Genomic DNA, 16,180 nt, shown 5'->3' with positions numbered 1-16,180 from the left:
TGTAATCCAGTACAGATGAGGCGTACTGGTCCAGGTCTGTGTGGGTGAACGTATTCCAGTCTGTGTTTTTAAATCTGTCCTGGAGCACTGCGTCTGTCCCCTCTGGCCACACTTTAATTGTCCTCACAGCAGGTTTCACACGTTTGCTGGACTGTACTGGACTGGACTGTACTGGACTGGACTGGACTGTACTGGACTGTGCTGGACTGGACTGTGCTGGACTGGACTGGACTGGACTGTGCTGGACTGTGCTAGACCTGTTGGTCTGGACTGAACTCTAGACTGGTCATAATTTTAGACCTGCTGATCTTGACTCTTGGTCTCGACTTGCTGACCACAGTTCTGGACCTGCCCGTCTCGACCTTCGATTTTCTGTCTTGACCCCGGATGTGCTGGTCCTGACTCTGAACTTATTAGCAATCATGATTCTGGACCTGCTAGTCTGGATTTAGGACTGATTGGTCTTGACTCTGGACCTCCTGGCCATAATTCAAGCCCTGCTGGTCTTGACTGAGGACCAGCAGGTCTGATGTGCTGCAGCTCCTGAATGTCTCATGGTTTTCCATCACTGTGTATTGTTAGAAGATGAATGTTTTATTGTTGGAATACTTTTCTGTCTTGGTGGAGGTTTTTGGTGCTTTTTGTTTTACTTTCTACTTTTTCGTTTCTTCTATTTTTCAATCTTGAGTTGACTTTGAGTTCATTTTTTCCTCTCCTCCTCTTCCTGTCGCTCTCTCTCTTCCTGTCTGTCCGTTCACGTCATCCTTTCAGTTGCTCCTCCGTCTGGTTTCTCATCGCCTCGGCTCTGACGGAGTCGGAGTCATGCAAACACATCTCAGCTGCTTCTGTGGCAGCTGTCGACCTGACTGACTGTCAAAGCGACTCTCTCTGTGCGACTGACATGCAGCAGAGCTTCGACACGAGGGAAACCGCAAGAGTTCAGGCCAACCAGCGCGTAAACTGGTTTCCCTGTTTGATGAGCTTCTGCTGTAAACATCACGACACCACAGTTAAAGGATTCAGTAAACATGCATCGCCAAATTTAAAATACATGTGCAGGATTTAATAAGTACAGAAACTTCAATTCAAGTCAATTTTATTTACACAGCAGTCGCCTCAAGGCGCTTTATGTTGTAAGGCAGACCCTACGATAATAAAACGATGCTTGTAACCTCCTTAGCTTCCCTGTGGTGTGGACACCAGCGCTGAGAGGTGGTCCAGCTGCTCGTTCATGAGAAGGCCTCAGAATTAGGAGCATGGAGGTCAACGTGGGGTCACGGGAACATGGAGTCAGCTGCCACAGAGGAGCATCAGAAACTGTTCTCCACCAGGTGGAGGTGTGTCAGGTTAATAGAAGAACACAGAAAGTGATCCCATTTTTCCCAGTTAACGACGGCTAACCAGTTTGTTCAAGTCAGAGGAAAGAATCGGCAAAACGGACATCAGTAGGTTTTTTATTGTGAGGCTTCAACCTTAATCCAGCTCAGAAGTTATTAAGCTGTTTCAACATTTTTATATGCTTATGATGTAAAACGCCTGATTAGTGATGTCGAGCGACGTCGACGCTGTTTTTAATGAGTCCTCAGGTGAGTGAGAGCGCGAGTCTGCGTTTTGTTCACTGACAAACATACAGTATTAGACAAAGTGGTTTTGCGGGTAGAGAGAGTCAGTAAACCATCCTTCTGCTGGTTGCGATGAATCGTCCCGCTGTGGTGCTGTGATGTTTACATCAACTCAAAAGCAGCAAATGAAGATGGAGGCAGGAAGTAAGAAGCAGTAAAAGAAAAGGAGGATTTGTTTGTTAATGACAAAGCAGCAACGGCTCTGGGTCGGCATGTTTATATTTCTCAAAGCGTGAACACTTCATATTTTTCTACGGTTCAAAATAAGAAATGCAGAAAGAGACAGAAGAAATCCTCCAGAGTGCAGATGAGACTTTAGAAAAGTTTCAATGTGACTTTGTGTCTCTCAGTTTGAGTCAAACACCTTCATGAATATTGGAGGAGAGACTTTTTTAAGTGGGAGATGCATGAATATTACAGCACATTAGCTAAAGTCGGTGAACCGAGCGGCGGCGGCTGTCATGTGTTGTTCCTGCTTTAAATATCCGGCTTTAACAAAGCATGTAATACCCACCAGCACCAACAACCTGCTGTACGCCACACACATTTCAAAATAAAAGCCTGTAGCCAAGCACTTTAATTTGAAGTATATACATTCTTCCTACGTTGCACCAGATTACTTCTAATTAGGCGATTTGGTAAACATTAAGCTGCAGCCAAACTTACACACGTTTCCATGTGAGATACTGACAGACGACATAATACGATAAAAAAGAAAATAATCAACGAGCTCACATTAAACCCAGCACTGCTGTCGGAGGGAAGAGACGATGGATCATATTTGGTTCAGGACGTCAAGTTTTCTCTTGTTATCATTGTTGATGAAAGTAGGTGAACATGAAGAATCCAAGAAAAAACTGTTTAAACAGCCTGTTTGACCTGATTGGTTAATGACACGCCGCCTTTCAATGGAAACCAAGAAGAATCGCTTCCCTAACCTACAGATCCCGGACATGTGACCAAGAGGGAGTGACACACACACACACACACGCGCGCACACACACACACACACTCGCACACACGCGCGCACACACACGCGCACACACCATCCAACAAATCAGTGCGTTGTCATTGATCATGTTGTGTCTGATAGTGTTTGATGGTGAAGCCAGTGAACAGCAGTGATCTCCGACACGTCCTCGGTCAGAGGGAACTCGAACCGACAGGTGGACACCAGCTGTGGCTCACAGCACGCTGACAGCCCACACTCACTATCCTGTTGTTAAGTGATGACGTGTGAACAAACGACTCTGCGTTTATTAAGGCTGTTGTGTTTTTAACATATCTTGTTCTATTTAATCTCAACAAGCCCCTAAAAACAGTCAGTGATCACTGTTTCGCTAGCGATCACGTAGCACATCATTATATAGCAGCTAGCCCAACTTCAGTAACTCTACAAACGTCACTGATGTTTAGTTTCCTGTCTTCATTTATGTTGAAGTGACAGCAGAGCTGTACGTTTGAATTCTCTGAAATCTCTCAGAACGTGCTATATCATGTTTCGGTGGAAGCTAGCGAGCTAACTTCCTGCTAACTTCTAACTGAATTGAATAAATCCTGTTTTCATGGATGCCTGGATGTTAAACTTAATTATTACACCTGGTAAAGCAGCAACGCTGATCATTTTATTAAAGATGAAGGAATTTAGACAGTTTTTAACTCAGTGATGCTGCAGTGTTTGTTTGACTTTGGGACCTGAAGCAGAGTTTGGACCTGGAAACAGCTGATGGCATCAGACTAAAAGACCGGATAGGCTTAAAGTGAAAATGTGATTCACACATATCTGTTTATAGCTGAGTGCTGATATTATTCAAATATGTTAGTTTGTGCAGAAATATTTATTACATTTCATTTCTTTATTAATTTCACACATGGTTCAACAGTGTTTCGTTTCCTACATACAGAACCTCCTTCCCATTAATATGACACCGCACCCGTGGGTGAAAAGGAGCAGCAAGAAGAATAAACTCTTGTTAGCGCCTGCCCCCTATCTGCAATCCAATTATTCTTACAAGAAGGCGCCAACAACCCCTAAAAAACCCTCTAACATGTATTTTTATGTAACAATGCAAAACTAAACAACAAATCAGTATAATCACAATATGCAGCATTAAATGGCAATGAAATGTTTTCCTTCCACATTTAGCCCAAATTACTTTCATGTTCTTCATATTGATTTATCCTGTTAAGTATGTAACACTTTTAAAACGGTGCATCTTGAGATTATCTTCAAGAGATTCTTAGACCTTTAACTGTCGGACACATTGGCCTTTGTGTGGTTTTAGCAAACTGATGCTCAAAGTCAAACTTCCTTTTACTGTCCCCACTTCCTGAACACAATACAAACAAACTTTGTAACTTAAGAGGTAATGTGTTATTTCTTGCCTTGCACATGAATAATAATGTCTGTAATTTCACTAAGTCTTCAAATTTCAACAATTTCGATTTTATAAACAGATTATTTGTTTGTTCTCTATATTTAACATTATGAACCATTCGTACCACTTTCTTCTGTAACAAGTATAGAGCATTTATTTTAGTCGCATATGAATTCCCCCACACCTCAGCACAATAACTGAGATAGGGGGGAATTAGTGCGAAATATAAAATACGCATTGCCTTATCTAGTATATCTCTGACATTACCCAGAAATATTTTTAACCATCTTTTTTCTAACATGTTCAATATGAGATTTCCATTTTAATTTATCGTCCAATACTACCCCCAAAAACACAAACAGTAGCAGAAACACGCTGGCCGTTATGGGGAGGAGTCTAAATGTCGTGTTTCTGATATCTTTTGGCTGCCTACAACATGTTTGTCCCAGAGCAGCCACCGTAGCTAGGATTATGCACTGGATTAGAAGGATTAGAAACAGAACTCAGCTGACTGCTACTGACGTCTAGTGGTGAGGTTTTCCACACTGTACTTTTAATCTTGGAAAAGATTTTCCGTACGTGGGATCTGATCCTCTGTCTTATCTTTGGAGCGCCTTTACTCTGTGACATTGAAACTTTCGTTGCTTTGTATTTTGGAGGTTGGGTTGTATTTTGCAGTTGTGGGTCTGAAGCTGTGATTCTCCGTGCAGCGGACTGGGCTCAGGTGTAAAACAGTAACAAACCTGGACGTGTCATTAGGTGTGTGCAGGTCGGTTGAAGCGCTCTCAGAGCGAGGCCGTGCTGTTCGGGGACTTTGCGCACGGATGTAAATTTAATGAGATTAACATTTGGAGCGGATCGAGTCGAGGACTAATGGCACGCGCCGCCGCCACAGCGGATTAACATCACAGGAAGTTTGCAGAGAGGGAAGTCTGAGTGTGGATAAAATGAGACCGAGCTGGGTTTGTGGTGAGGTTCAGGCTTAGCTCTTCATCCTGAGGAGCCGAAGCGACGAGTGCTTGATCACGGCTGAGCTGTGAAGTTCGACAGGCTTCTGAGTCAAAGCGTCTCTTTGTTCTCTAAAAATAAAGCGTCTGCGTTCACGCCTGCAGGCAGGCTTCAGGAGCGATTTTACACGTCAGACTAAATATAGCGAGCCGGTCAACAGCCGTTATAATTAGCACCTGTTCTTTAATCACAGCTCAAAATCACAGCCTTCATGCATGAGCCTCCGCTGTCTATGTTCTACTGAAAGCACTAACGATGATGTCATTACTGATATCAGGGAGGAAGCGTCTACGGGTCATTCTAGGACTGCAGGACAGTTTAACGTACAGGAACAGACGCTTTATTACATCCCGATCTTTGTTCAGAAAAAACAACATGAAACATGATGAAACGGAGAAAGTCATCGCTTAATTAAAAGTACACAGCAGCGGGGTTCAGGAAATGAGAATTGGACTCATTTTCAAGCCTCTGTATGTCTGAAACCATGCAGTGCAGGCATTCTGCTCCTCAGCAGGCTTCCAGAAACTGGCCAATCAGGAACAAATGTGCTTTTTAGGAGCAGGGGGTTTGAAGAGGTTAAGGGGAAACAGCTGATTAATACGTGTTTATACCTTTAGATAAAACCAGAAGGTTATAGTTTATCTCAGGGTGAGTGGTTTCCTCTTCATTCAGGGAGTTTTGGGCGATAATGGCCATCCTATGGTTGATATCCTGACATCACTGCTTAGAAAACAAATCACTCCATTTCATTTTGTTAAAACTTACACCTTCAGCACAGCAGTGCTTAGAAACCTCATCCAGATGCTACTGGTTAACACGTGCCGCTGTTGTCCACACACCAGGGGGCGCTGCACGCTGGGGTTATTATTAAAAAGAAGAAAAGTCCGAACTGGACGCAGGTCGACAGACCGCTGGGCAGACTGCGATGTGTTTGCGTCCGACTCCTGCAGAAGAAATCAATCATTTATTGGATGCTTTGCTACCCCCCCCCCCCCCCCTCCCATTTTTCTGACTGTCTATAATCTTCTTCTGTGTCTGCATATTTTCTCTGTGCACATTACCCATCAGACTAAAAACAGGAACTATGAAAACCTCGACCAACAGAACTTTGACTTCAGGAGAACACCCAAGGTATAAACTTGCATGGTCAAATGATGCACGCCGCCCAACCAATCTCTGAGCTCGCCCAGTAGTAGCCAAACACCAGTCAGCCCGCCCGCCCAGAATCCAACCCGGCTCCAGAGATAGACTCTTATCCTGGTGGCACGTCTTTTCTCCACCATCTCTTTTCTTTCTTTTGATTTTTCATGATTCCTGCACATCGGGAATGGGTTTACACTCGCAGGAGAGACGCCCTTCCTCTTCCTCCCCCCTCCTCATCCCCCTCCCCCTCCCCGAGTTTTTCCTTGTGAAGGGTTGCATGTGGCCAGGCTGACGCGTGGCTCTGTCTGCAGATTATCGAGGAACACCGCACACCAGGATCCTCTCACTCCTCTTTTCTTTTTCTTTTTGGAAATGAATCACTTCTCCTCCCCGCCTCCCCTCCTCTTCCTCCCCTCCTCCCCCCCCTCCACTTGAATCTTTTTTTCTTTTCTTTTTTTAGTTTGCAGTTGCATCAGTGCGCTCTAACATGCACGTTCCCGATTGGTTGGTTGGTTGGAGTCTTGAAAGCGCCTCAGCTTGCATGTGCCACCACACCATGCACAACTTTTTGCCCCTCCTTCTTTGTATTCCAGCTTCGACTTTGAGTTTTCTTTAGTTCAGCAGATCTTGAACACTTTTTGTCTCCATTTTTTGCTCCCGTCCCTCCTCCCCTCCTCCTCCTCCGGTGGTAGCGTGGGTGAGAGGAAGCATGGTCAAGGTTGGGGTTGTGGGTGGTTGGGGAGGGGTTGTGGATGTGGAGCTAACGATGGCTGTCCTGCGATGTGTTCTGTGGTGTTTTGTTCTGCCGTGTTTCTCACTGTCCCTCGGTGTTACCGTCCGTCCACTGTGTCCATCTGGTGGTCCTCCAGGCTGAGAAGGTGCTGCTGTTCAGCCAGGACACCAACATTACCGCCCTGCTGCTGGAGGCAAAAGACCTGGAGGCCCGAGTCATCATCCTCTCTGCCAGGTTTGTGTGGTTTCCATGATGGTTTCTGATTGGATGATGTTGTGGTTTCCACAGTTAGGCTGTATCAGGGTTAGGACACTGGTCACAGTTTAAGTTGTTCTTGACATGACTTTGCAGGAACTTTGTGACTAAGCCATCAGCAAGTGTTGGACTGAATCTGTGTATCCCCAACAGGTAAAAGTAGCACCTGCAAATGTTGTGTAAAAAGATCCATGTAAACGCGAGTAGGACGTACAAGGTCTAAAGATTAGCCCTTAGTCTGATACAACGACAATCAGCCTCTATCGTCTGATGAAAGTCAGACTCTTCTGCACAAAACACCAGCAGCGATTCCAAAACTGAACAAGGCCAAAGTCTGAAGGCCACGGCCCGAGCTTCAGCTCATCGTGAGGTGCTAAGATCAGATAAGATTAGATAAGATAAGTCTTTATTGTCATTGCACAGTCATACATAGTACAGTAGTACAATGAAATTGGAAAACTGTCCTACGTCGGCACTACATATAACACAACACGACACGATACGACACATCACAACGCAACACAAACAACACAACACAGTATATTAACTTAGTAATAAAAAAAGAAGAAGAAGTGTCAGGTCAGCTGTTAGCATTGATCAGGGCTGTTGTCCTGTTGTAAAAACTGTCCTTGAGTCTGGTTGTTTGGGACCTCAGCAGCCTGAACCTCCTGCCAGACGGCAGCAGCTTAAACACCCGGTGTCCTGGGTAGTTGTTGGTTATGGACCTGACGTTGGAGAGGAAAATACTCAGAGGCGGTAGCTTAAATGGCTGTTTCTTTAGCCGTGCTAGTGGACCCGCCCTGCAGCCACACTTTTGCCTCCTTTGTTTAATAATAATAATAATAATAATAATAATAATAATAATAATAATACATTTTATTTAAAAATAGCGCCTTTCAAAGCACCCAAGGACACTGTACAACAGATAAAAACACAAAAACTGGAAAACGTTTACGTTTCCTCTTTGTCTTGCCGCTGGGAAGAACCAACCACGGAGACCCTGGAGCTCTTATTATGTCCTCGGGAATGCTGTGAAAGTTGTGGTCAGTCGATGTACTGAGGTGCAGTGTTTCTGGTGCTGTGGTGCAGAAAAACTGACTGCACTGAAGTGAAATCAGCCAAACCTTCATCAGGTCTTTAAAGAGACGTTTGGAGCTCGAACAGAAGAAGTCAGACTGTGCGTCCACAGGCGTGTTTGATATGTTGCTTTCCAGAGTGTTGCCAGGTGATTGATGACTGGTTCTTTGGTCTGTTTGTGTCAGCCACAGGTGAGTGCTTACCTGCTGTGTGTTTGTGTGTTTGCAGTGAAGACGAAGCTGCGCTCGTGTACAAAGCCGCCCGGCAGCTCAACATGACCGGCTCCGGTTATGTCTGGCTGGTTGGAGAGCGGGAGATGACCGGCAAAGCTCTGAGTGAAGCTCCAGACGGTACGTCCGTCTCTCACCTGCTCTTCCTCCTTTCTTCCTCTCTGTCTGTCTGCAGCTCTTCTTCCATCCAACTGACAGCAAAGCTCGAACAGAAGGAAAATTCACAAGAAAGCAGTCACCTGTCACCTGCAGAGAGGAAATAGATCAAACTGCTCTTTCTTTGTTCCTGTCATCATCAGTCGGACATATTTAACCAAATACCAAATGCTGCTTCAGTTCACGAAAAATCAGACCTCTGACAGTTAAACACGGTCCAACTTCTCAATAAAAGTTCACTACACCCACTACACCATCATATAGGATCAGGATCAGATCACATCATCAGTTAACAAGTAGATCCTTCCATCCATTTTCTTCTGCTTGTCTGGGATCACGGGGCAAGATGTTCTTGGGCCAGCCCAGAGATGGAGTCTCTCCAGTGGGCCTCCTCCCCGTGGGTAATGCCCATGTGAACGGAGGCATCCTTGTTAGATACCCGAACCACCTCAGCTGCCTCCTTTCGATGTGGAGGAACATTGGCTCTACTCTGAGCCCCCCTCGAACGATGGCACTCCTTACCCTGTCTGTAAGGGGGAGGCCTGCCATTCGAGCTCATTCGACAATCGACAGTTTTGCTTTTACAGCCAACTCATGAACAAGACCCGAGGTGCTTGGGGCAGTAACTCGCCTCTTACTCCACCCTTTTCCAGCTGAGGACAATGGCCTCAGACTTGGAGGCAATGATTCTCATTCCCACAGTTTGACACTCGGCTGTGAATCCACCACCTGATGACCCAACAGAACCACATCATCTGTAAAAAGCAGAGACGAGATTCTGAGACCTCCAAAGTAAAATCTTTCAGCCACTTGGTTACGCAATTCAATTTTAAATTCAAGTAAATTTTATTCATACAGCGATAAACCCTACAATAATACATACCGAGAAACAACGCCTCGAAATTCTGTCCATAAAAATTATGAACTGAAGCGGTGACAAAGGTCAGCCCTGGGTTATCCACCAGGAATGAGTCTGACGTACAACCGCAGCAAGGGACCGAAAGACCTCTAAAAACCAAACACCCCATACTCCTGAAGCGCTGTTCCCACAGGACACTCTAAGGGACGTGTCCTTCTCCAGGTCCAAGCGTCTAATCGATTGACGCTTCCATAATCAACATATCATCATCAACATCAGCAGCATCTCGGTCCTCTTCATCGTCCATAAAGGCTGTCCCGAGGTCCTGCAGTGGGGACGCTCACATCGTCGACGGCTGCTCTGATGTTGGGCAGCGGTTGCGAGGGTGTTGGGCTGCTGAAAGATGAAACCAAACAGAGAGGTTCTACGTAGCTTTAAGAGCTCGGCCGGGTTTGAGTTCAGAGACAGGAAACATCTCCTCAGAAAGCAGCCAGAACGACAGGCACTGCCTGAGACTCGGTTGGAGATGTTCGGAGACAGAAGAGGCTCGGGGAACTTTGACAGCGTCCCGTTAGAGGAGCGTTAGAGCGCTTTGAGGCTTGTGTCCTCTAACGTCACGTCCTCTAGTGTAAAAGTGTCGGTCCACAGAGCGGTGCAGGCAGGTCGGGAGTCAGCGAGCTTTTAGCGTCATCATTCGATCCGATGTTAAAACGGTTGGATGGAAGCACAGCTCTCTCTCTCTCTGTGTCTGGCACTGTTTCTAGTAGGTCTCAGATGAAGGAAGCTACTCTTCATCAGTCTGTTAGCTTCTCAGTGTCCTGGTGTGTTTTCTCTCTCTCTGGTTTCTTCGGAGTGCCGGTTGAATGTTTAAACATGGCGAGCGTGGAGGCGTGTTTAAAGGTTCTTAACCGCTCCCTCCTCTCCGGGCTCATTGTAACTGTGTGGCTTTAAATGTGTCTAACATCTTTTTGTTTGTTTCATTTCTATAGTGTGTGTCGTCCGCCCGCCTGCCCGTCTGCCCATTCTCACAGTAACAATAACATGCTGCTAAACAGGGGTGGGAGGGGCGGGCTTAATGATTCAGGTGTGGGGGGGTAATAAACTGCTAATGTTGCTGCGGTAACCGTGACGTGTGTCCAATCAAACACTGGTAAGATGCCGCCCTTGCTTCCTGTTACCTGCTTGATGCTTTGCCCTTTGCAAGTGGCCAATAGAGGCCACGCCCATGGCAACGTGGAGCCAGGGGCGGGGTTTATTCAGCTAATTACTCAGTCAGCCAGTTCACACGTTTATCTTCGTACTTCAAAAGTATGCGGACGCCCTTTTAACGCACAGAATGGATGTAAAAGAGCAGGAACTCATCGGGAAGAGGTCAGGCGATTGCAGGTTTTATTGCACACAATAGAAAAGATGAAGCTATTCACTGTCATAGCACAGAGGTCAACAGGTCAACAGGTCAACTTGACATGAATTTAACATTTCAATGATTATATTAATGAAAATCTGATAAATGAATAAATCAGAGTTGCTGAATGTTGGAAAGAAAAAGCCGAGGATACGTTCTCCTGTCTCTGCTGCTCGTTTCGTTCATTTATTTGAATTAGCATTTGTCATTATTAGTCGGCTAAGTTAAAGTAAATAAAATGAAGCTGTTAGATCCATTGTGTGGTATTATCAGTATAATCAGGGAATGAAAATCTGACAGCTCGAACTAGACGATGAAGTGAAAGGAACAAGCAGATGAAGGCCAGCAGACAGGTGCTCGTGTTCTAATATTGCTCTGAGTTCACCTAATGAACATTAAATAAGTGCACATGTTGGAGTTTTGTCCCTGACATGATGCTGTAGTTAACGTGGCGTCCTGGTCCTGGTCGTGGCGTTCCCCTCTGGCTGCTGGGTAATCGGCTCCCCGCTCTGTTGCCATGGCTTTTTGTTTCTACAGACATCCTCACCGGCCGGCCCCTGCACTCTTAAGAGACGATGCGTGGCTTTTCTGGACATCGCGTCCTCCGAGTCGCTGATGTGTCAGAAAAACGATCCATCCTTGCCTTGAAAGTGCAGCGAAACCGCACTCTGAAACGATCCACAGTGGGTTTGTCTCTGCTGCACGAGGGTGGAGGTTTCTTTTCTGGGTGGACCGTTTCAGCTCAGCAGAGATGCTAGATCGTTTCTGCTTTCCACCAGAAACAGTCAGAGGTCATATCTCTGAAACAAACAGCTTGAAGCTTTTTAGCCTTAATGAGAAAACTAAATGTTGCAGCAGCCTGACTTCCTCTTAGTAGAAAATCTCAGATCTGCAATATTTTCCTTTCACGTTATTACTTATTACTTTTCCTGAAACAATATCGTATAATTTGTGTGACAGAAGCATGAGTGGAAATGCTCGAGCTGTAAAACAGTGTTAGTGGTTTTAGCCCCAAACAGCAGCCGTGTCCATGTTAGCGTACAGGCTCAGTCACGGATCAAACTTGGCCGCTGCAGCGAGCCTGGGCTAGATAAAACACAAATCAGCTGCATGTAACAGCGAGGTAGATTATAACCTTCATCCTAAACTCTTCTGTGGGTGGGGCCTACACAGGATTGGGCAGAATAATGTGATCAGCTGTAACTCAAATCTCAGCGCACCCGTAATACCAGCGAGAGCATCTGCAGGCCTGCTTTATATCAGATGGTACAGGTGTTTGCATTATTGTGTCCACCCTCCTGAAACGATCCCCTGAAAAGAAACGTGTGGAGCAGCACTGCGACGTTCTGGATTTTGTTGGTGTTTTTCTTCACGGGTTCCTGTTGCACTATGAGGGAAATGTTTGTGCAGCTGCATCGGTCTGCAGGCAGCGGCGGCACAGGCACGCTTCCCCTTTAGCTTTGTTTATAGAAGAGAGGCGGACGTGTCGGGCTTCCTAATTGTGTTGCTGCCGTCAGTGCTCGTTATCATTAGAAACAGCTTCATCGGCTCAGCTCCAGCTCTGCTTTTATGTTGCACTAGAGCAGCCGCTGGCCCTCAGGTCATCATCTATCTGCAATAAGTTGTCTGTTTAAGGCTCGTGTGCTAAAAAACGTTCTCTTTTTTTGATTGGCCAACTTCAGGAAGTCTACCAAGGTCCCTCAAGTATGCATCGTACTTAGAGGACGTGTTTATAATAAGTGAGAATATATACAGACCTGAAGCAGAGTAGTCTCAGGAATAACACAGATTATGTTCTCACACATTTGGCTCATTATTTGAAACTTGTTTCACATGAAAAGTTGAAATTATGATGTATTAGCTTTCCTGCCAAATGTTTTGAAATTTCAGCTAATTGTTAGCATAGCATTTCAAAAAAATAACAGTTTGTTAATGTTAGCGTAATGTAAGTTCCCAACAATATTAGTTAGCAATTCCATTTTAGCCAAAGGTTTTTAGTAAGGCATTTATAAAAAAAGTTTAGTAACTAACTTGATGGTTAGCTATAGTTCATTTGCGAGATGCTAACACTGTCCGTTAGCTTTTACTTATGGTTCATTTGTGAGATGCTAACACTGTTCGTTAGCTATTACCAGTAGATTTTGGGGGATGCTAGCACTGTTAGCCACCCGTTTTGGCCCAGCTTGGAGACAGATGCAGACACTTTACGCAGCATGACGAGTTTGTGCTGAAGGAAAACACCACACACTCTTCATGACGTCTCAGTGAGGCTTTTCTGCTGAGACAAACGCTGTGATTGTCAGAGTGAACTCCCAGCATGCAGTTTGGTCGTGATGAACACTGACCTGACGCCTGAAGCCCCGAGTGTGTGTTTGAATTACACTGATGCACTGTGTAATTACATCAGCTGAATGAAAGTGTGTGCGAGTGTTTAATTAACATGTGTGTGTGAATGAGGGCAGCTTTGAGTCTGCAGCCTGTTTAACTTCCTGCTGTGTGTGCGTGTGTGTGGGCACAGGCCTGCTGGGCCTCCAGCTGATTAACGGTAAGAACGAGTCGGCGCACATCGCGGACGCCGTGGCCGTGGTGGCGCAGTCTCTGCAGGAGCTGTTTGAGAAGGAGAACATCACTGAACCTCCACGGGGCTGCGTGGGAAACACCAACATCTGGAGGACCGGGCCACTCTTTAAACGGTTAGTACCACCCACGGCTGCAGGTCAAAGATTCTGTGGTTGGTCATTAGGAGGCATGGTGCACTACACTTAGGAGATGTGCTTGTTTTTCTCGTGGGTCTCTCGCTGCCGTTCCTCCACCTTGTTTGATGCAAATGCTACGTGACGCTGTGCGTGTCCCACTTTAGCCCGTTTAGGTTGGATTATCTCAGAGCGGACTGCTGAACACAAAAGTGAGAATAAGAGGGAGGCGCTGATCTGATCTGGATTCATCTTCAAGTCTGACATAACTGGGATAATAAGTGTCTCCTCCTCTCTGTGTGACCCAATCAGTTGCTCTGAATCAGGATTGTTTATGTTGCAGCTGATGTGACCTGGTGTCGCCTCAACTTAACATACAGAGGTGGGTCGAGTATCCAAAAATTGTACTCAAGTAAGAGTAGCATTACTTTAAAATATTATTACTCAAGTAAAAGTGAAAAGTAGTCGTCAAAAAAGTTACTCGAGTAAGAGTAAAAAAGTACTAAAAGACTACTCAAGTAGCGAGTAACTGTTTGAAATGTCAGATTTATTTTATAAATAAATGCTATCAGACAAACAAAAATAAATAAATATACAAATCTTAGTATTTTCAACAGGAATATATGTAAAAACATCAAAATAAGGCACAACGATTCTAATTTCCAGGTTTCAGTTTTTCACAACATAAAGCTTTTTTCACCAATACCTGCAGTAAATAATATAAATATATAAACAGTGCAAACTATTTCCACTGACTAGATATGCTGTGAACTTTACATTCATTGTTGCTCCAAATGGCACAGCAGCCTCAGAGAAAACAGAACGAGGCAGCTTCAACATATGTTCATACAAGGCAGCTCAGTTTACCATAAGTTGTATGGGTGTGCATCTGTTTCTGCATATTCAGCAAAAATGTGCCCTTTCTTCACTCAGTGAGGTGATGGTTCAGCTTCTGCAGCAGTTTGCTCTCAAGGTTCTTTCTGTGAAGCTGTGACTGTTCAGCAGTGAACAGGAGTCCTGCATGACTGAGAAGTCCTTCACAAGCTCCAGATGCAGGAAGAGCTGTATTGACTTTGATCGACAGCTTCTTGATGTGAGGAACGCCATGCAACAGATCCACACCTCTGATCTCTGGTCATTATAGTGCTGTACACACTGCCAAGCTGCAGATGTTTGGCAAGAAGATTCAATCACACTGGAGATGTTTTTGTAGAAAAACAAAATCTTGTCATTCATGTCCCGCACAAACAGTTTGCAATAAATTCCAGATTAAGTTTAAAATAAGAATGCGTGCAAGGCTAAGCAGTGCTCGCCAACAGATCCTCCTGTTTGGCTGTTACTCTGGGAAAAGACGAGAAAGACGGTGATGGAAACGCAACTGGAGCTGCGATGTAGCCTATATAATATTTATATTGTACGAACGTGATAATTCTGTATATTGTAATAACCTGATAGTATATTATTAGAACAATATACTTTTCTATTTTTCTTTTGCCTGGGTGGCAGCTTTTCAATGTGACCTCACAAAATTATCCTGACTACAACAACCATGAAAAGAGTTGGATGGACTTTGCTGCTCAATCACAGCTGTCTGGTCATTGTTTTTCATTAGTAATTTAGCAAAGTTGATGGTGGTGTGTGTGTCTGTAAGACAGAGAGGGAGAGCGAGGGACAGATTTTGTATGATAAGCTTCATGTTATGGACGCACAGTTTGATCACTCAGGTCGCATCAGAGCATCAGGCCGTATAGTGTGAGACCTGCATCGTGACCTATGAACTTCTAACCTCTGCGATTTAATTGTACAGTTTGAGCAGGAGCTGAATAACGTGACTGAAAAAAATCGCAGTATCTGCCCAGCTTAATGCAGACTGTTTAAATTAAACAAGCTGCTGTTTCACATAATAAACCCTGCCAGCCGCAGTGTTGCTTCTGTTTTAACAGTTAAAGCAGTAGAGACGAGCTGTTTGCATGTGCGTGAAACTTTAGCGCCAGGCTAGCTGTTAGCTTATAGCTCACGCTAGCTAACCAGCAAGCAGTTAACAGGACAGCTGAAGCTGCACAAAACACACAAACTTGTCTCTCTACAACGTAGCGCCGAAAACATGACTCGCAGCTCGAGCTCGACACATAAGACTGGGTTTGTGCTGCTTTTAAGCGAAACATTCTTTGTGTGTGAGGAAAATGCTGTTCATCCTCTTCAGCTCTAGCGTAGACTCTGCCATGTTTTCATGTTTCTTCTTTCCGTGTGTCCGCTACGTTGAAACACTTGGGCCGCTCTCCCCGCCACAGTTTCAAACTGGTCATGTGACTGCATGGCCACATCTGATTGGTAAAAAAGTTACCGGAAACTCCACTGGCGGCATGTTATCTAATGTGTTAAACCAGCGGTCCCCAATCCCCGGGCCTCGGATCGGCACCGGTCCGTGAGTCGTTTGGTACCGGGCCGTGAGAGTTGAGGCTCAGGTGTGAAATGTATAGTTTTCAGGGTTTTTATCGGTTTTCAGCGTTACTTAGTTAACGATAAAAACGATAACACGGTTTTCCTGGGTCTTTTCACGTGTGTTATGTGATAGGTTTGTAGCTTGAACCTATTCGCTGGAACGTTGAAGACAATATAAT

The 16,180-nt window shown here is 45.0% G+C and overlaps 1 protein-coding gene across 2 annotated transcripts in view; it reads left to right on the top strand.

Annotated features, from left to right (window-relative positions):
* The window catches only part of grin1b (glutamate receptor, ionotropic, N-methyl D-aspartate 1b), a 68,727-nt gene that overhangs the window by 26,524 nt on the left and 26,023 nt on the right, over positions 1–16,180 (top strand). For both annotated transcript variants that reach the window (XM_005749168.2, XM_005749169.2), the window contains exons 5-8: positions 6,077–6,139; positions 7,021–7,118; positions 8,445–8,566; positions 13,385–13,559. In XM_005749168.2, coding sequence (XP_005749225.1) covers positions 6,077–6,139; positions 7,021–7,118; positions 8,445–8,566; positions 13,385–13,559 — 458 coding nt within the window. The remainder of the gene's footprint in view (positions 1–6,076; positions 6,140–7,020; positions 7,119–8,444; positions 8,567–13,384; positions 13,560–16,180) is intronic.

Source organism: Pundamilia nyererei, unplaced genomic scaffold (genome assembly GCF_000239375.1).
Source record: "Pundamilia nyererei isolate P.nyererei 1_Seehausen unplaced genomic scaffold, PunNye1.0 scaffold00238, whole genome shotgun sequence".
Classification (NCBI taxonomy): Eukaryota; Metazoa; Chordata; class Actinopteri; order Cichliformes; family Cichlidae; genus Pundamilia; species Pundamilia nyererei.
Note: the sequence above shows the minus strand (reverse complement) of the source record. Positions and strands in the feature narration are given on the sequence as shown.